General features: G+C 41.1%; 1 protein-coding gene across 1 annotated transcript in view; it reads left to right on the top strand.

Moving 5' to 3' along the window:
- Positions 1-21,344, top strand: part of prdm16 (PR domain containing 16) — a 170,028-nt gene that overhangs the window by 73,567 nt on the left and 75,117 nt on the right. Inside the window, 1 exon segment of the mRNA XM_085344223.1 lies at positions 19,132-19,179. Coding sequence (XP_085200349.1) covers positions 19,132-19,179 — 48 coding nt within the window.

A 21,344-nucleotide genomic window follows, 5' to 3' on the forward strand; every position in this document is an offset into this window, starting at 1 on the left:
TTAAATCAGAATTCCCATGTGAGTACCTTGCTCTTGACCTAGCTTAGAAAGCTCCTGATTGCTTTAATAGCAGTCTTTGGACCTGGAAGGTGGGTGTCTTTAAGGAACTCTGGTGAGAATCATGTGTGTGTAGTGCGTACTACCAAAGGGTGGTTGATTGGAACTGACCTCAAGAGTGTCAGGGGAAAAAGAAGCACAAATATGCAAAGTGGGCGTGTGTGCTTGCATAATTGGGCCAGAGAGGAATACAGCAAGGTCAAGTAGAACAAATGGTCAGTGGAGTGAACACTATGAGTCCATTAAAAAAAAAAAAAAACAACCTCACAATATACATATGCATGTTCAAGGGGTACTGGTCACTTTGAGGTTAGAAAGAGGATGCTGTGATGGAGAAAGTTGTCAGTCCTGTTTCTACTCAGGAATGAGTAGCGACTTATGGTCTGTATTGCAAAGCTTCTAAATGGAAATGAGTGTATGAAGTATAGCATTGCTGAAAAAAAAAGAGGCTTCGTGCTTTGTGGGCTTACCTTTGGTAGAGTGCAATTTAAAATTTCAGCCGGAATACACAAAAGTATAAAAGCAAGGCAGCGTGCTTTGCAGAAGAGGCACAAGTGTGCACAAGGCTAAGTCCTTCAACAGTGGGATTGCCCTAGCATTAGCAAAAGTCAGGAGGCCCAAAGTAAGCCCAGCTAAGGTTGGGGTGAGGCCTGTCAAACCCAAAGATTGAGTTTGAATTAGGCACACCATTCAAAGCTACTGAAAGGAGTTCCTGAGCCTCCTATTCTCTGCCAGCAAATTGGGAGGAAATCTGGCTATTGTGCAGAGTTTTGAAGAGGCTGTCGATGGGGAGGGGGCTGCACACTGTGCTTACCTATAGACAAAGGGTCCTGGGACATCCAGGAGAGGCTTTGAAATCACTTTTGGGTAGAGACAGAGGCGGCCTGGAGTAGCTCCTGGTGTGGAAAAGGTCAACAGTTCTCTGTCAATGTAGATACCAAAAAGAAGGAGGCTAAACTTGAGATTTTACAGAATGGAAGCAATATGAATAACTGGAATTCAATTTCTCTAATTTTGAAAATGTGAAAATATGTCTAATATAGTAGTTATACCGTGTATTTCAGTTAGTTCAGTTCAATTGATGCTCTTTTTATAATCAATTAACAAACATGGGCTTTAAAGTGGTTGATGTCAGCTGAAGTTATTCACACCATTAGGTGCACGTAGTAGATCACAGTGTTGTGTAGTAGAAGAAAGACACAGTTCCCAGCAGTGGTGCTGAAACTGCACCACTGTGTCACAACATAACTACATTTCTCTCTCTGAATTAAGCTGGTTGTTCATCCAGTGAACTAAATGTTATACAGTACATGGAAAGAACCAAACTGGTATAGCAATAATACAGTAACACTTTTTTAAGTGGCTTAACTCCGTATTTATAAATTAAGACAAAGCAAAAGCACAATAACAAAAGATATTGAGTGTATTTTCTTAATAAGAAAGGTCCCAAAAAGCAGTAAACCCACCACTAATGTACATCATCAGCGATAACATACTAGCAACGTATTTTATAATATTGTCATAATTTTGTAATACTTGTGAAAAGAAGTGCGAATTGGCATTCTTCAAAACAAAAGTCTGTTTTATTTGTTACTGCATTACAGTTGTATAATATCTAGTTCATAATATGGGGCACCAAGCTGCATGCATACTGTTACATAAATTGGTCGCAATCTAAACACATCTTCAGTTTTCCGTTGTTTCGCTTACCATGGCAGCAGCTGAGCTTCTTATATGTGTGTGAAAAAACTAACAACAAAGCAACTTGTAATGATGATGATCATAATGATGATGGTCTTCTTTTGGCTGCACTTTGATGGATGAGGATTGATGTGACCTTCGCTGAATTGTGTGTGCCTGCATGTGTTTTTGCGTATGAGAGAAGACAGACAATCCCTTAGGCTAAACAGCCCGGATCACCAGACGCACACATAAACACACACGGTTTAATGGGCAGACTTATGCTGCAGCTACCCTCTTCCTGATCAGCAGTGCAGCCCAGGGCTCTTCCGGAGTCTCTTTCCCCTACAAGAGTCCAGCTCCCCACGTCTGGCCTACTATACCAATGCCACCCCTCTCTTCTCATTTTTGTTCTTCCCGCTTCGCTCTCTGTCTCTCGCTCTCTCATTAATCAATGTCAAGCTGTCCAACAACAAGGCCGGCATTCTTTCGGTTCCTTGCATATGTCATTGTGACCCTCCCTCCCCCCCACTCCACCAAGTGAGCCGCCACCATCTTCCTTTCACATGGCCGCAGAACTGAAACCAGGGCCCGCTCTGCCAACTTGAAAAGGTCGTCTAGCAAAAGGAAGGGAGAAAGGTGAGGAGGAGGCAGTTTTCTCACTTCTGTCTATTCTTCCTTCATTTCTCTGCCTTCACTAAGCTGGGGGCAGAAAAAAAAGCACCATAGTCTAATATAATTACCTTGAGACGTAGAGGAAGAAAAAAAACTTGGGAACAGTCAAGGCATCGGAGGAACGTGCATGTCCCCACTGCACAAACTGACATCGGGGTGACGTCTTTTATATGTAGTTTTTGGGTGTCCAATTTTGTTCCACTGAAGGGCTTTTTGACATCTACTGAACATCTAGTGTTGACGTCTGTAGACCCTCCATATAGAGGCTATTTATAGTGCAAATATGGTTGTTGTGGACGTGTTTTCAACTCATTTTAGACGTCATTTTTATACTGCTTCTAAAGGGTGGAGGACATGTTTTCTATAGGCTACAAGTTAATTTTCAGGTAGCTTTGTTTACACTTTGTATGTTATCAAATGCGGCTGAGACAATCAAATTAAGTTATTGGAAAATGATCTGGAACAGTACGCCTCCTTCTGAAATGGGACTAGATCATAACAGTTCTGTGTGAAGGAATGTAGAGTGATCAGCAGACATCTCCAAGATGGCATGCTAAAACAAAAGTGAACAGCTACACGGTGGATTTTGAGCAGAAATGTCCCCACCTTCTCACAGGCAGTTTACAAAATGTGCTCATCGACAAATTTTGTCGGGCAGATAGTCCAGTTCATACATACACACTTGCACAAACTTTCAGTCCAGCTACTGATCACAAGCACATTCAGTTCCTCGTTACAATCATAAGCTCTCTAAAACAGGATACTAAAAATCAACCATATATAACGCAAATGCTCTTTTAAACGTATTAAATGCATTGGATCCATCTTCCCTGCTTCTTTCCACTGAGCACCATTATTTGCACAACTCGTCATTAGCCTACAGAAACAGTCAGGATTCTTTCTATCAAGATATGCCACATCAGGAAAGATTGTTTTTGCTTGTCATGAAATTTTAAGCAAAAGTGATTAACCTCAATATGCTGTCCTTATCAAACAGGAGAAAGGTGAGGAACGCCTTTATATAGATGAAATTAAACCGACGTTATTCACACTTTCATACACACAGAAACCTCAAAATCAACACCTGCAGCTTTTTTGTGTATCCCATGGACTGTTTTATGGTTACTATTACTCATGGGTATCCATTTCATTGTCACAGAATGCAGTTTCTCTTTTTTCCATACTGTATTTTCAGTATTAACCTAAAAAATGAGCAAACCCCTTCAGAGTCCCTCCTATCACTAATACCCTTTTTAAACACTTAACTGTCCAGGTTTACATTAAATAATGAGGCCACTTCTCGCATGAGCTCCTCGGCATGCTGTTTGTTTATAAAGAAGCAGATTGCCTCCAAATCAGCAATCATTTAATGGGTGGGGGGGCATGTACTTGGAAATCCTTTCTCTCTGTGTGCCCTCCTTCCCAGAGCATCTGTATGTATTTGTTGTACTAATGAATGGAACAAAAGTTTCCGGGGGCCCAGCGTGAGGAGGGAGCAGCCTGTGAGGCAAAACAGTCGTGGTGAGCCTGAAGTGGACTCTGCTGAGTGGTCAGTTGCTGTGAGGTTGACAGTGAGAGAACAGTAGACAGCGAGAGTGATGGAGACTTGACCCGGCAACCTCTCCCCTCCAACCCCTCTCTTTCTAAATGATAGATGGCTGTCCCTTCTTCTGCACGTCAAAAGCTTTTGCCCCCTCCAGACCTCCAAGGTCACATGCTTGTTCTTTACACATGTACAAATACACATATGCTCACAAATGGCACATGGAAATACTGATGAAAACACAATCATTCTTTTCATCTGTGCCTGTGGTCAGAGATTCAAACTTCTCAGCTTCAGACTGACTCAAACCTTTCAGCTTTACCTCCAGAACTTGTCATAAACACATATACAGACATGCACACTCAATGTCACTCCCACTGAGACCTTTACCTTCAGGCAGCAGATATGGATTTGTTAAGAGTTAGAGTTAAAAGAATGGACAGACAGATTAGTAGAAGGGCAGGGAGAGAGGCAGAGAACAAGGAGTGTAGACCAGACACTGAGCAGTAAATTACTTTGCCAATCAATCTTTCCCCTGGGTTCCCTTGATGAAAGCTGTCCAAACTTTCCCCCAGCACTAAGTAACCCTCCCACAATTTGTCAGTGGAACGCTGGGAAATAGGATGGACAAACAAGTGGCAAGATTAAATGTTGCTGCAAGGGTAGAGCGAAGGAGAGCAAAAGAGAGAAAAATCAGGAGGTCAAGCTGGAGAGAAAATGTGTCGTATGTGTGAAGCGAATGGGATGGCAGTGTTTGGATTAACAAAAAGAGAGGGATGTGTAGTGGGATGGAAAGAGACACTCATACGGTATAAAATGTGGGAAACTGTTAAGGACGATTTGCACTGAGGAATGCATACTATTTTCCTCAATTTGGCTTGGGTAGCTTCTGACACAGACATACACACACTCGCATAAAAGCTTAGGCTCACGGGTCTCCATGGGTGGTACGATTGGGTGATACGCTGTGACTCAAAACATGCCGGGGTGATACATTGTGACTCAAAACATGTGACACCTCCCAATTACAGCATAGAGCAGAGCTAAGACTACAGAGATTTGCAGCTGCCTAAGTTACACATAAAACACATTTTAACTCTCCATTTTTTTTAAAGAAACACTGGCTACAATTATAGAATCTCTCCCTCCACGCACACACACACACACACACTCAGCCTTTTCTCTTTTACACTTGTTGTCTGGCAACTTTCAGAGTGCCTCTGCCCAGAACAGTGAAGGGAGACTGAGGACTGTTGGGAATGTTAATTTGGTAATTTGTTGTTTTATATAAGCAGAGGACTGATGGTGGCGGTGCAGTGAAGGCAGCGCACACACAGTTGGTGTATTTGTCTGTTGGGGGTGTGGTGGATGTGGGGTGAGGGGGGGGGGGGGGGTCGGTGAAAGGAGAGGATAACTCTGGGTGACAAGGTCCGAAGCAGCGATGCAGATGACTCCCGACCAAGTTATTTTTCCTCGATAGAATTGGGCAAAAATGCCACGACGGTTGGAGAGAAAGAAGCGCCCCATGCCCATAGAAGGTATTAAGATGTCTCTGATGCATAGCTGCCCTCCTCCTCCTCTTCCCCATGTCTCTTGCTCTCAGTTACTCTCTCACTTCTAAGTCTGGGATGGTGGCCAAGTGCCACCAAGGACACTAAGGCTAATAAATCATCCTCATTTCAACATCTGTCCAGTTCCAAAGGGCTGCCCACTGCCACCACCCCACCCCTTGTGAAGATGGGTCCTTGGCTTTATTCCTCTTTCAGCATCCTTCCATACTCCCCCACGAACACCCCCTTCCAGACTGACAAAACATCCATTGTCCCATGCCCAAGTGAAGAAGAGACCCTCTTTTCCCCTCTTTGACAAAAGCCGTCTGAAGCCAAGATGGGGACTGCCAGCCGGGATGCCTGGGACCCGGCAGGGGTGCCCCCTCTCCCCCTTTTACTCTACTCCCGCCTTCTGGTTCATCCATCCCTTGCGCTCGCTCTCTTTTTTTACTTTTAATACTCCCCTCCTGTGGGGGTCACTCACTCAGCTCACCCCCCACCCTTTTCATAGTGGCGAACTCTCAGCCTTGCATAAAGACATCAAGTGACAGCAGTGAGAGAAAACAGCCAGATTTGGCAGAAAGAGATATTCGACATGGCTGTCAGCGGCCATTCTGCATGCCTTTTGTTCCCTTGGGTGTAGTTGAAATAGATAAATAAACAGTCATAGGCTGAAAAGCTGGGATCAGAAGCTTGTCGCATTTATTCATATTGAACGGAGAAGAAAAAGAGGCAAAAACCTGCTGCTGCCAATTAAGAAGAATGAGACAAAACTCAATTCACACTGTTTGGATTTGTTGTCATGAGTGAGGCTAAAACTAAGCTATTCAGTGGCTTTCTGTGATTTGCTCTAAAGATGGCAGTAGGTCTTTAGCATTGTGGGTGTCTCTGTGATGCAGAGATGATCCGTGAAGTTGTCTTTGGGCTCATCGGTTAAGAAGCACTCTCGCCACGGTTACTCACAAGGCTTCATTTACTGTGAATGCACAGTGTTTTTTCCCAGCACCTCCAGTTCACCCCCAGCAACAGGGAGTACCGCCCATAACTGTGGATGGGCAAAGCTCCAGCTATATTCAAAAGACTGTCAGCATATGTAAAGAGCAAAGTCACGCCACATTGCTTTTTCAAAACAGACATAATAAACTGAGTTATATATATGCTATATATATATATAGCATGCATCATCTGCTTCTTGATGATGCTGATTTAGCTTCTTAGCCCAACTTTCTTTACAGTGGACAGCTGAGCAACTGCTGTTCTTCTCGGCTATTACAAGATATTGTTACAGATGAAGTCAAGTCAACCAACACAGTTGTTTGTTGAAGCCACATGAACTCAGCTTGTTGCAGGGACTGAACCTCAAGTCATCATCGTGTCCTGGTGCTGATAACAAGGGTTAAGGGTACGTGGTAAGCTGTGGACACAAGTGCAATAAACCTTAGACTAAAAACAAAACCTAGCCAGTTGGCTAATCCTGGTTTCTGATGGTTGTTTGCCAAGAGTGTGAGCTGCTGTTGGGTTTACTTGTTGTAGTTGCTGACCACCTGTCATTCAGCATCATTGATAAGAAGTTGTAAACATAAATTGATGAAGGAAAGGCAGAAACAACCAATCCAGATGTACAAAGTAGTATTATAAGATAGTACAAGCCAAGGCTTGACATAAATGACATAATACCTAATATGCATAATTCTTTGAACTGCATAACACTGTTATTACATTCTGATGATTGATTTTGAAATGTTTTAATATTGTTGTAAACTGATAAATCTTACATTGGACCCTTTACGGTATTTAGTTTCACTTTTCAGTGTTTACTGGTGGGCCTCAAACCTTAACTTCATGCAAATGTTTTCATTTTGCTGAAACTGCTCAACCAGAGAAGAACATTTACCAATAAGGTCCTGTGATGAATTACTCAATTAGTGTGGGTGGCATTTTTGTTTCATATTTTATTCTGAATTATGTAGATGGCGGCACTGTAATTAATGTTTCTTTTTTTTTTTCTTTTTTGTGGTTGGGTCATTATGCATGGAAATGTATTTGCTTCTAATTTAGAGTTTAGAGTATTAGCTCATTATAAGTGGCAAGGGTTTTGGGATGGGAATATGTCTCCGCAAAAGGTTTTTGACAAAAAAACTTTTTTCCCCCCAGTGTCCATTTGTTTGGGTTCTTAGCATTTCTCATTAACATGTTATTATTCTGAGTTAATTCACATCAGATTTCATTATATAAAAAAAGATTACGTACGTTCTGATTTTGTAAAAGATGATCTATAATCAGATTTTCTGCTTCCTTGCAAATCATATCCTGTCACTGTGCTTCTCTAACCCTGCAAAACATTTACATTTCCAATTAGGCACCAAGAAGAATAGCTAATTTACCACAGCATGCAGGCGCCTGATGTCTCAATCTGCCCAGTGTCACCAGTGTGAAAAGGAGTACTCTGTAATCATGCAGACACATTCACTTATAGAGACACACACAAAAGAAAACAGGCTGCACGGAGTATGAGAGTTGCGGACAGACCCAGTCCAGCGAGGGGAGTGCACGAAAAAGTTAAGACATGAAAAAAGAAAAATAAATAATCGACTCACACTTAAAAAATGTGAAGAAGGGTCTTATTGAGGCACTAGAGCAGCAGGACAGGCAGCAGTTCAGTAGTGGCCCCAGATTGACTTGTCTCTGAGTGGACAGCCAGCCAGCTCCTCCACACAACACCCACATTGTCCGCTGTGCCAACGAGCCAGAGCAGGGCTCCACTCCTCAGGGGGCTGACTGAGACGAACACATTATAGATACATGTTAGCCTTGGCCCGACCTTCTGTATACCGTGTGAGGCATTCAGCGGAAGGGAGACAGAGGAAGGAGGGAGGAGATGAGAAATAAAACGCATATGGAAGTTATTGAAAGCTACATAATGGATAAGCCTATCCGACAGCTTAACAGCCTCGAAAAAGAAGGTCTTAAAAAGTCTTATAAAGAGAGGACACACATCACTCTTACCCCAACTGAATTTTAGATGCTGTGAAATGAGATATGCTGTTTCTTCACAGGGGTGAAAATAGAGAGAGATAAAGGGAGAGGGAGGCATTTTTTTGAGACGAGATGTTTTCAAGAATCCATTGGCTTCCTAAACCAGTAGCTCTGTCTTTAGCTGTCTGGCAGAATCATCTTACTTGAGCTTCCATCTCTTTCTTGGTGCATTGTGAGGCATCCTTGTTGATCTGATGGGAAACCTCAGAGCTGCAGTATTATCATATTGTGTAATAGCCACCGGTTGCAGAGGTTCCTCCCCATACCCTGAATTTGGGGTCTGTTTCCCAAAAACTAAAAATCGTTACTGGCGCTGTCTCGTTTTTACCCATGCTCCTTTTCCTAGCCTGCTGCTCAGTACACATTGTGTTTTAATAAAGTGTGTGTAATAATATAAAATGTTTCTGTTTCAGCTTTTATCTTTCCAATGTCATTAACAAGCAGCTCAGTGACGGACACTCCCCACTCTATTTACGCATCTGCAGACTTATTCACTTAAGGCCCATCAGCTGCCACAGGCTTTATCTCGCCTTGCGATAACACTGTTAACAACAGTAATGCGTGGTGCAAAGGAGCCACTGGAACTGCCACTGTCGGGGTGAATAAGTGAGGTCAAGGGCTTTTAGCACCTGGTGATGTTGCTCCAGAAAGGCTCCAGCTCTGCTTTATGGTCATTATACTCCTGTGAAATGTGCAGCTTAGTTTTGTTTTTAAATCTCTTCTCTAAACCCTTCTCTGTTTCTGTGCTTTCCAGTGTTAGCAGAATTGGGAATAAGAAAAAAAGAAAACTTGATGGAACTCGGCAGGACTGAACGGTGCCTTTCCTCCCCACATGCCTTGGGGAAAACATTGGTGTTATTTTAAAAATCGCACTGTTAAAGATTAATGTGGGCCTTGAGGAGTGTGTCATCGTTCCTTAACGACAGGGCCGAGGCGCCGAATAAAGCCAACACTGTTCTGTCCCTCAGCCCAAGGACAGATAAGTTTCCTCTCGCTCCTGCTTTCCCTCGTCCTTTGTCCAGTGGCTCTCTCCCCCTAAATCATCTCCTGTAACTGCAAGGGCCAAAATGGGCAAAAACATTAATGACTGTTGGCTCCAAAATCTATTTCTTCTTTTGTCTTGGTCCCGGCTTTTTCTGTTATTTAAAATAGATGAACGAGTGGGTGCAGAATAGAATACATCCTGGCTTTGGGGATATAATAACAAAAAAAGAAGGTCAAGAAGCTATTTGCAAACATTTTCCAAGCTGATTGCTCTTGTTAGATGACTAATGGAAAGTCCCAGCTCTGAGTTGTGACTATGCAACTCCCCCAATAAAATCATCAGTCATCATCACATGGACAGGCCAGACAGTCAGACAGCTATAAACTAGGGTTCATAGACCAGAATGGCGCATCCTATCTGTACATATCGTACTAGGATGATCGTGCGGATGATAATGAAAAGCTCTACAAAAAAACAACAACTGTTTCACAGACATCGGTGAATAAAATGATAAGTGTGATAAGACCTGTGAGGTTTGATGGGTCTCATGTCTGAGGTGTGCAACTGGAACTTAGTGTCCCTTGCTGAAGGTTTGTGCTGATAACGGAAGTGCTCGATAAGCTGGGCAACATGAATCTTAGTGACAGAGATAGTCTCTCCTTCACTCTAATAGGGCTGTAAAAACTTGGCCTTATATGGCTTAGCTAATAAACTCATTTTTGATGAGCACGAAGGTCAGAGGAGTAGGTATTAATATTCACCTGCACAGAGGTGCATTTTCTCTTCAGCAGTCTGACTTAGGGGCTTAAAATTGCTGGTATTGATCGAACAGTTTTTGGTTTATATTCAATAAGAGCAACTGAACTTTGGAATGACATGAGGTATCTGTCAGATATTAAAATTTTACTTGGCAGCGTCTTGCACCACAAAGTCCACTCCTGTGCAGAGTTTTTTCCATTCAGCGCTGGGATAAGCAGTAGCATCGTATCATTGCTTTTGCAACATCATTACCCCACATTCTTTTGAAGTCTGATACCACGTGACACTTCAACTCATCTTGGGTTTTGATGGCAAAAACATCAGACAATGGCCTTTGTACAAGGGAGTGGAACTGCTACATTATCTCCAAACAGTTATATCTTATATCTTTGAGATGTCCACAAGGCCAAAACAACATGCCAGGCTGATGAAAGAGAAGCCAAAGATGTAACTGTATCACTGTCAAGCAGTGGTGGGCAGCATGTCTCACAACCTGCTTTTACCACCCATTACTTGTTTAACCCAGACAGACAAACTTTAGGTCAGCTGAGGGGGGAAAAAGGACAGCGGTGAATCATCTTACTACAATATTCTTGGACACTGCTGCTATAATTGAATTCATTAGCTTCATTAATCATAAGAGCTTGACATTTATTGTGGAGGTGATGGGTTAATCCTGTGGACTTAGAGACACTTCCTGAGGTGATAAATGTTGCTATCTCTCAGGAGCAAGGCTAAACAGAGTATGACTCCAGGAAGACAGAGAAGGAAAAAAAAGCCAGACAGAGCACAAGAGCCCCACAAAGGTGGCCATATAGCAAAAATCTGAGAGAGCAAATCGCTGAGTGCAGAAAAGTAGATGATTCTTTTCCACAACCCATTTAATCAGTCATATCTTGATGTTACCTTTGTGTTTTTAAAGTGCCACTGCTCTTCAGTTTGTTTTTCTTTTTCGTTATTTAGTAGACATAATTTTGTAGTCACCGTCTTCGTCATTTGGATCGTCGAGTGTGGTGATTTCTAAAATCCCCTGATAAAAAAAAAACTGCCCATGTAGTGAGTACAGAAAGACTATAGAGGCTTTTCAACCACAATTTAGAACATATGCAATTGCCAGATACTAAATTGCTGGTGAAATAAAAACATATGAAACTAAGAAAAGGATTTTGAGACCATTATTTGCACTTGGCAATCAAGTATGTTACCTTTTCTTTTTCTTTGTATAAGCCCTATGCTAAATTTCTGGCCACCATAGTAAAAGAAGTCATTTATAGCCAATATCTCCAGACAGTATCTTTTGGCAGTAGCAACTAGCTTAAGTGCTCTAGTCTTTATGTTTCCACCGTGTAAATAATCTGATTGGCCACCAAAAGAAATCACAAGGATAAACAACGTTCTAAGTTACAGTCCATTTGTTATACACAAATGCTTTTTGTGCTTTATCGTCACATCGTACTCAAAATAGCACAGATGCTAATAGCAGCCATTAAAACTATTAAGCTGCCATTATTATTGCTGGTATTTATATTGTGCACAAGCTTCAGTTAGGGATAATTGCGTTTGAATTTATTCGGTAAAAACTTACACACTTAAAAAAGCATTTTTTTAAATTCATTTGATGGATCTGTTTCTGTAAAAGAAAGGATATTCTTAACCAATGTGCAGCTTTTTCTTAGTCATTTCATTGTGTGTTTGTTGAAAAGTATATTAGCACAATAAAAACAAAGCCCTATACCATTTACTTTAGTCCTACTGATAACCTAAGACCTAAGTCTAAATGTCTTGGTAAACACAGAGGCCAGGACCACTACAAAATGACTACTCAGAGTAAAGACTGGCTCACAAATGTGTATACCCACACTAGATTGCACCGAAACTGCTGGAGGTGCTTGATAATTGATCTGGATTACTGTTAGTACTGTAATTATGTAGCCTAATGGTTCTAGTATGTGTATAATTTGTCACTGTTTGGTGCATCAGATCAAACATCATATTTCCAATGCTGGGCACAAACAAACACTCTCATACTCTTGAACAGGAAATTCATGTTCAAGCCTTGTTTGTTTATCTGCCAGAGAAATCTCAGCAGCAAGTTACTTGGCGTAGCTGTGGCCTTCTCGGGCATCATCATAATCATCGTGTGTAGGACTCGACCTTGGTATAAACTCATGAAACCCTTAAAAAAGCCCCTACTTGTCTTAAGCATTTTCAAGGGGATGCCTCACTAAAATACACAGCACATATGAAAGCCAATATACAGACTTGTAAAATACACTTTTTCAAGCAAAAACTTGCTCAAAATGTCTTTCTGTTTTCCTCATTTTCTCCTGTCTTGCACTTTGTTGAATATCTGTCCACATGTAGTCCCCTTGTTTGAGCAAGCCTATTCTTTACATACATATACTGGGTTTAAAGTAATGAAATGAAAAGCTACCAAACCCATGCTGTTTATGCTGAAATATGCTTATGTTGTAAATATTTAGCCTGACCCTGATAAACTATATGCAATTTACTCGCCAGTTGTCAGTCATCACATGACAATATCTCAGTGGTTGCTGTCCAGAAAAGCCTTGATGTGATGAGAGATCTCCCTGTCTGTGTTTCTGTGCCCTTTTCTACCTACTAAAAGGAATTCCTGGTTTGAATTAGGGATTCATCTTGGCACTCGACGGAGGGACAGACAGTGTGGTCTGATATACGTAAATATACAAATTCAGTTTGTAAGGGGAAATGAAGATCTGAAACATGTGACACTGCTGAGCTGAATAGCAATATCAGATTTACGCCATGCATCGATGTAAACATTGAAATATGCACTCGATGTGTTTGCACTTTGCTCAGCTAAAATGAAAAGTATCTGTGGCATGACCTTTGATTGAATTTATATGCCCCAAGGTCAAGACTCTAAATCTTACCCCATAACCTTGTGCTTGCTAAGAGGCAATATGTGTCACAGAAAGAATGGGAGATCATAAGAAATAAAGCAATATGATTTTTCTTCCTGCTGCCACGTGTCGATAAACTGCAACCTTTATCAAAATGAATAGGGAAGACGCAATATATCATTATCTGAAAGGCATGTCACAGCAGCTGCCGATGCTGTGTAGGCAATCCTCTTAGGCCAAAAGGTAGGGTTATTTATTGGGTCTGAACCTTGCGGCTGTCACACCATCTGCTAGCAGAAGATCTATTGGCACGTCTTTATTCACTTATGATTATTACTGATCATCTGCCCAAATGACCTATCAATAAAGTGGAAGCCTAGCAGATAATTTATCTGTATGGTTCTGTCGATATAAGGTTCAGAATCAAAGGCCTTAAAAGGATAAGGGGTCTTGGACGTCAGATGATGAATGGTCGAACAAGGCGCCCATGAAAATATGGCCCTTTTAATAAATTTACAAAATCCAGCTCTCTTTCCTCCTCCCTCCACCTCCCTTTGCATTCCTTTTGCCCTCTTTTTCATGAAGTGAGCTTCTTTCCCAATTTCTGTTTGCTAAGTGCAAACCTCAATTTGAAACATCACTTTCCTACAAAGAAATGACTTCAAACTCTGCAATTGTATGAACGCAAATATTTGATCTGCTCAATCGTACTGAGTGTGGCATCTCGACTGCATGTCTAAGCAAGATCTGCGAATCATACAAGACACTGGAATGATGAGTCAAGCCTGTCCGGGGTCGGTGTAAACCTCTGCCAGTATATTTTCACTATGCCATTTTCTTCATAAATCACACAAAGACTCTCAGGACACACGGGGTCAACGCTTGTTCTGTAAATATCAGCCGCTTGTATTTGACAAGTAGCCGTGACTTTCCAGAGTCACACAATAGTTCTGAGTGTTTGCCTTCCAAATCTAACCTTTGTGCACTAATCTCTATCTCACCAACAGTTCTCAGTTCCGTCACAGGCCGCACCCTGACCCATCTGGGTGTAGGATTGGGTAACAGAGAGCTTTAACGCCATGCAATAAGTGTCTGATCTCCCTGATCCTTTTTTAGTTTTTACTTTTTTTCGTTTTTACTGATAAAGTGTGTAGTTTTCTCACATTAAGTTTAACAGAAAGTGTAAGTAACAATAGGTAATCAGTGGTTAATCTTTTATAGCGGCTAGAAAATGAAAGAACGGAGAAAGAGAGTGAAACTTTCCTATCAGCAGTGCCCCTGATGTTTGCCTTGGCCAAAGCACCTTAAGTCTTCCACTTATTAAAGGCATCATATTGTATCTGATGGACGCCCAGTTTCCTGGTATTTAGCAGTGTGAATTTCAGCCCTGTTTCCTCTTCTCCTTCCTTGGTCTTCAAACTTACCTACTTAATCTTTGTATGAAACCTCATTGTTGAGGTATGTTTTTAAGAAGTCATAGCCCTGGTCTTGTTTTAGGTCAACTGTCAAAGCCACTATCTCTGGGAAGTCCTGAAATAGCCACATTTTACCCCCTTTTAAAGAGCACGCCAGAGAAAGGACTTGGAACAACAAGCAGGCATTATCTGACTTGATGCTAAAAAGCAGACTCAGTCAGACAAGCATCCTTACTTAAGCAGTCTCTGGCAGGAAAGTGTAAAAGGTTCATTATCAGGGATTCCAAATGATAGCAAGAGACCACAGACAAAAAAAGCCCAAAAGGAGACTTTTTATCACTTCTTCTTTTGTTTTTTTCTTTTCTTTTCTTTTTTGGGGCAGTTGTGACATTTTATTGATTGTAGTGCTGCGAGCAAATGTGCAACTGTGTGGGAGTCAGAAGAGTTAGATACATTTGTAGAGATTGTGTTTGACATGATGGTTAGTTCTGATTTTAAAGGCTCCAACAACTTTTTTGTTCTTTTCTTTTTTCTTTCTTTCTTTTTTTAAATTTCTTGCTCAATGAAAAAAATATGTTTTCTCAACAGCATATTATTCAACTCAACCCACAGTGAAAGACCGCTTCCTCTCCATCTGTACGTCAAAAAGATCAATAACATAACCAGGGCATTGCCACCACAATGAAACTCTGTCAATGTGCCAAGAAGCTCCAAAAGATCCCAATAAATGCGTAGCAAAACTTTCAATTTGTGGATTTCTTGGTGTGGCACTTGCAGCCAATGGGTTGTCAGTCAGGGCCCTGGTTCAAAAAACCCTGAGGTTTGTTTGCTGCTGGTTCTTTTTGGAAACTTGTGGCTTTGTGACATCCTCAGCCCTCCATTGGGCCGTGTTACTGTATTGCCTCATATTATCCAGGGTTGAGGAGAATTGTTTTTGGCAACAGAATGCTAACATTTTCCTACGATGCAAACCTCCAAGTGAGGCCCTCTTCTTCTGCTCACTCCAATGGATGAGCAAGCTTTGTGAGGTCCTTCTCTACCATGGGAACCATGGGTACTTTTCTGATATCATACCAGTGAATTTTGTGACTATGAGAATAGTGTATGTTTCATTCTTTAAAAGACTGACTGTACATGCAAAGCATACATATGTGCCTTTATGGGCTCTATAAAGAGACCCTGTTTGGGGTTGTTGTGCTGTTTTTTTAATAGAATGATTTTACTCTGTCATGTGTTTTAGACTGTGACAGAGCTTGTAAAAACAATAAAGCGGTCCACTCACTGAGGGTCATGTTTTCTTTTGTCCACTTGGTCGTCATGTTCTGTCAATACGAATGGTGCTAAGGTGGCGTTGAAAAACTCCTGACTCTGTCCAATAACAAAAGTTATGCTATGAAAAACTAATAATGGAGGGGTTTTCCCTCACAGCCAGGTCGAAAGCACACGCCACAGACACATAGTGTCACATGTACAAACACACACAGTTACGCATATTCCTAATGAGGGTCTGGACAGCTCTCGGTGGAAGGATTCTGCAGGTGGCTGCACTTTCATCAAGCCACGACTGGATTTGTTTATGTTTGAGGTCATATGGGCCAGAGAAAGACATTTGTGTGCCCAGACACACATTTTACACACTCTGTCTAATTACCCTCACTTCAGTGTTTTCTCTTTTCCATAAGACATATTGACATGTCAGCATTCAGCAGGCTAGATACAGAACAAATGGACAATTTTACCTCTCTCTGTGTGTAGTGGAAAATCTATCCCTCAACATAGGCCGGTCTGTATTTCGACCTGTCTCTTCAACCAAGAGTAAAGTCACTTTGAGGCAATGGTGACACGTGCAATAAATCATAGGTCTGCCAGTCAGTGGCCAATCACATTTTCCTTCCCTAATTAATAGCTTATTTATTTGTTTGGCAGAGTCCTGCTGCAAGGGTACAATATTCGTAGCGTGTGTTTGTCTGGTAAGTGTGTGAGGGTATTATGTGAGTCAGTGTGTACACACAACTTGCCAATGTTGAAAGAGCATCTCCACCTGTCTATGTGAACTTTAGATCACAGAGTACCCTGTTAACCACTAATCTTTATATTTAACTTCCCCCAAAAAATGGGTCGCTTCACAATAGACAATCTACATTACAAATGCATAGAAATAAAATGCAAGGAAGCTTTATAATTAGTCGGCCATATTTCTGACAATGAGCTCAGTGTTTCTGGACTCAGAAGGGAGGTTTGGACGAAGGAGTGCCCACACAGTCCCGACCCCCAACCTAAAGCTGAAAGGCATTAAGGCATCAGTAAAACCACTCATGTCTGCTTGCATGTCTTCTAGAGTTTTAGGTTACTCTTGCACAATTTGATACACACACACACACTTGGCATGTAGCTGAGCAGAGCAGAGGGAAAGTCCAGAAATTGTCCTATAGCTGTTGAACGCCTGGTAGCATTTTAGATGACCCAGCCAAGCTGTTGGTTTTGTAAACTGTTGCAGCTGGTTTGGTGTATTACAAGAAATGGGACAGCACACTCCAAACTGCAGCCTCTCTCTCTTACACACTTTCTCTAGTTTACTGTCACTCTATTCCAATTTTTAAAGTTCACGAGCACTGCTTTTTTACCTCCCGGGCAGACGTAGAAATCGGATATCTTTCTTTCTAATAAATAGTCATGTTGAAATCATGTTAAAAAACTGACGAGGCCTGCTTTTGTTCCACAAAATTGTAAAAAATTGTCTGTTTATTTTGTGCCGGTTTGTGACCGCTTGTTCCTTTAAACCATGACGCTGGCATCTGTGGCTGCTTTTTTCATCAAGAATAAACTTTGTCGTGGTTTCTTTTTTTCATCCATATGTCCCTGTAATTTACTAAACCGAAATAATGAACATAAAATTTGATATACAAGAAATGCTTTATAATAAAAGAAAATTTAAAAAAACGCACAAAATTGGAGGATCAGCAAAGTTTGTTCATTTTTCACAAACTTATGCTAGCATGCCTGTGACACAAGTTACCAAATCAGCAGGGACACTTATATTTTCATCTAGCAGCACAGTTTCTATGTGCACATTTTTAAAACAAGGGAGCTACAGTTACAAGTGAAAAATCTTCAATTTGATAGCATGTTTACTGTTGCTTTGTTTGGAGTGGATTTCACAGGAACAGGATGCGTCTGTAAAGGTTTAGATGATGTGTACAGTAAGTAGGTTGAAAACACTTTTGTAAGTGTCTGTGGTGTAATTACTACCATTTGGTGAGGCTTAGAAGCACATCCCTAGACAGCTTAATGTAGAAAACCATCGATTAAGGTACATCCGTGTGCATATGGGCCATCTGGTTCACTGTTTAGCAAGGGGGAGGGAGGGAAGAAGAAGAAAGTAGAGCAGAAAAGTTGACTCTATGTACTAAAGTTCCTTTTTTTTCAATCTTAACTAAAGAATAAACAGTTGTAGAAACTCACAAGCTCTTTTTTTCCCTGAGGTTCAAGCAAGTGGGCATAACCTAAATCTCATGCACATAATTCATAATAACTTCCTGTGAATTACAGCGTTGTATTGAAAGGTGCATAAAAGACATCGCTGTGAGCCAGAATTTGAAGAATAGCTCCACAGTCTACATGGAGATTCCACAGCAGATAAATATCTCTTTTCCCATCACGGTGGGCCGCATTGGTTAAGGAAATACAAACTTTAATATGTCAGCTCTAATATAAGGGCAGCCAGTCTTGTCACAATGCCCAAACAACATGCATACTGTTAAAGGGCAGATGGGGAGGATAGTGAGCAGGAAAAGGAAGGTTCAGATATGCTTTAAGTCTGCACTTGGGGAAGTTTTATAGGCCTAATTTGACCTAAACTCAGTAAAGTACTATGCTGATCCTCAACTCCACCCCAAACTGCTCTGAAAACAGTCTGCATTTCTTCTTTGATCCTCATTTACCATCAATGGGCTTCAGAGAGGGAGAGAAAAAGACAGGCAAACTTAGAGAGACTCTGGGTTACCATTCTATGTGAAATGCCCTCTCACTGCAGCAGAGTAGCCCGATCTCTTCATCATTCCCCCACTTCCTTCATTTCCTCTAGCAGACACTGGGAGCATTCTACCACCCATCTGCCCCCAGTAAATATTGCTTGAAGGCTTAATTATACACACACACACTGACACACATACACACACACATAGATATTCTCAGTGAAATTTCCTGCAATGCTGAAGCGGAGAATTAACGTCAAATACGGGGTATTCATTCATCAGAATGTGTGCAGTGTTATGTTTGCTTCTGTGTGTGTTTTTGTGACCTCTTAGTCCATTATTATATCCCTCTGGTCACATTTGTAGCCCAGAGGGTGTATGTGTGTGATGAACTGCGAACACCCCGTGCTTTTGTCATCAAGCACCGACGGTCAAACCTTATTTGAAGTGCTGGAATTGATGTTTTCTTTTAATGCTTTGACAAATGTATTTGACTCTCAATCAAAATCAAAACTTGTCTGGCACACTGAAAAGATATGTATATTATATATGTTTTTGTGTTTGCTTTGCAGATGATGAATGACCATGAGGATGACTCCCCTGATAGCTGCATCAAAAAGGTAGGATAGTTATAAATCGTTATACTGCTGTGCAACCCGGATCACTCCCTGAATAACTATTTTGCTGGTTTTTACCAATTAATCAAAACTATCAGATTTCTTGGAGGATGAAGTAATAAACTGGCATTTTGTAGCAGTCACAGAAAAGTGGGTCTTCTATTCCACATTTGACTGTGTTTGTGGGATCTAAAAAAAATCACTGGCCTCTGTGTGAGGTCATGTGAGCTTATATTTTATTGCAAGAACCTCCACTAGCAATTTTTTTAAAGCATGTTGCCCATCAGTAATGTCCGTCTATGTAGTGCACTGCAACTGCATTCATTGGCTAGCGTTTAAGTGCCTAAAGCCTTTATTATCACTGAAGACTGAACAACAGTGATCTGCATTCTAAGAAACCCTCTCTTCACTCAGATAAAAAAGACTGACGCGCACACACACAGACACACACACAAACACACTATGACCGATACGTCTCATTGACCAGTCAGTGACCACTTTATGAGGTGATAAATTTATTGAAGAGGCTGGGCAGTTTGATTTTATGACCAGTGTCACTAGGTCAACAAAGAACAGCAAGAGAGTTCATGTCCATCTAATGGTCCATGAAAGAACAATGGCTTCTGGAGAGGGCACGCTCTTTCTGAGAAATACTAAAGCCATTGCAGGCATAGCCAACTCAAGTCAGTGACCGAGTAGTCGGAATCAGTTATTGAAAAACCAACAGCAGTAAGTTATATTGTTTAGCAATATATATTTACAGTATCCCACCAAAACAAGCAAAACCCACTGAGAGCTGAATTTTTTTTTGCCTTTAGATTGCTTGAACTTGTGTTATAGTAGCTCTCAGATCTTTGAGATGGCATTGCTGCAACATTTATTATATTTTTACCTTTGTGTTATCTTACATGACAAAATGGTCAAATATGAGTAGGCTGCTTTTTTAATATAAAAATCTGACTACCTTTGAATAAGTAATTGTGGAAGAGGACTGAACATCTGCATGGCAAAATTTACTTCAAGTCTTTTTAGTGCAGTTTATAATTATGGCTCTTAGAAAAGAAATATGAAATAAGTGTACTCATTTGCATTTCAGGTCAAGGGTCCTGTTGCTGTGGCATCTATAAACAGGCAGGCATGTAAATCACTGACTGCTTGGTTGATTTGAAATCCTACATTAGTCAATGAGCTTATTTTAAGAGTTGACCGCAAGTGGTTTGGGCTGTTCCGTCTTCCCCACATGTTCGTACAATGTGGAAAAACCTACTTGGTTTTATAAACTACCAACCACCTTCCACATAAGAGTGACCCATGCACTCCAGTCAGCATTCAGCAGGCACACACACACTCACATGCTTAGGCGTTTGCATACATGCAGTGATAGGAGCATAGAGTTTTAATGTGTATACACTGAGGCTCACACAGATGACAGAACACAGGCTTACAACATGCCTACCTATGGTTAATAAAAAAAGACCAACAGACACACGCACAAAAACACACTGGCCACATCTCATTATGCAGTGTGTGAGTTGCGGTGGGCCCTCATCGGGCGGTGGCAGACCACATGCCTGTTATGAATATGAATGAAATTATGCATGAGCCATTCCTTATGACATGACTCATTCATCTGCATGCAGTCACACACAAACAGAGGGCACGCACGCATGCACGCACACACAAACACCAGCTTCTTCTGCCTCTACTGTGTCATTACCATTGCTATGCTTGATTAAGGCAGAATTTTAATTTAGTCGTAACTTGTGAATAAACTAGTTCATTGCAGAGAAATGTGTTTGCATAACTGCGGGTTATTAGTTCTCATTTGTTACACTGCGCCACATTCCAGCGAACAGAGTTGTAGTTATGTATATCTATCTATCTATCTATCTATCTATCTATCTATCTATCTATCTATCTATCTATCTATCTATCTATCTATCTATCTATCTATCTATCTATCTATCTATCTATGTATCTATATGTATATATATGTATATGTTATATATAGTAATGCATATCTACATACTGCCACTGTGTGTATTATTGCGTTACCGTTAACGATTTCAGATTATTTTGTATTGGCAGGTTACCAGCCCCTGCACAAAATGGGCAGAAGTGTATGACTTAAAGAATAAGATGAGAATATGACTCACTTTTGGTTCTTT

Source organism: Diplotaxodon limnothrissa, linkage group LG20, assembly GCF_057381915.1.
Source record: "Diplotaxodon limnothrissa isolate DT_005_m linkage group LG20, D_limnothrissa_male_GT1.1, whole genome shotgun sequence".
Taxonomy (NCBI): Eukaryota; Metazoa; Chordata; class Actinopteri; order Cichliformes; family Cichlidae; genus Diplotaxodon; species Diplotaxodon limnothrissa.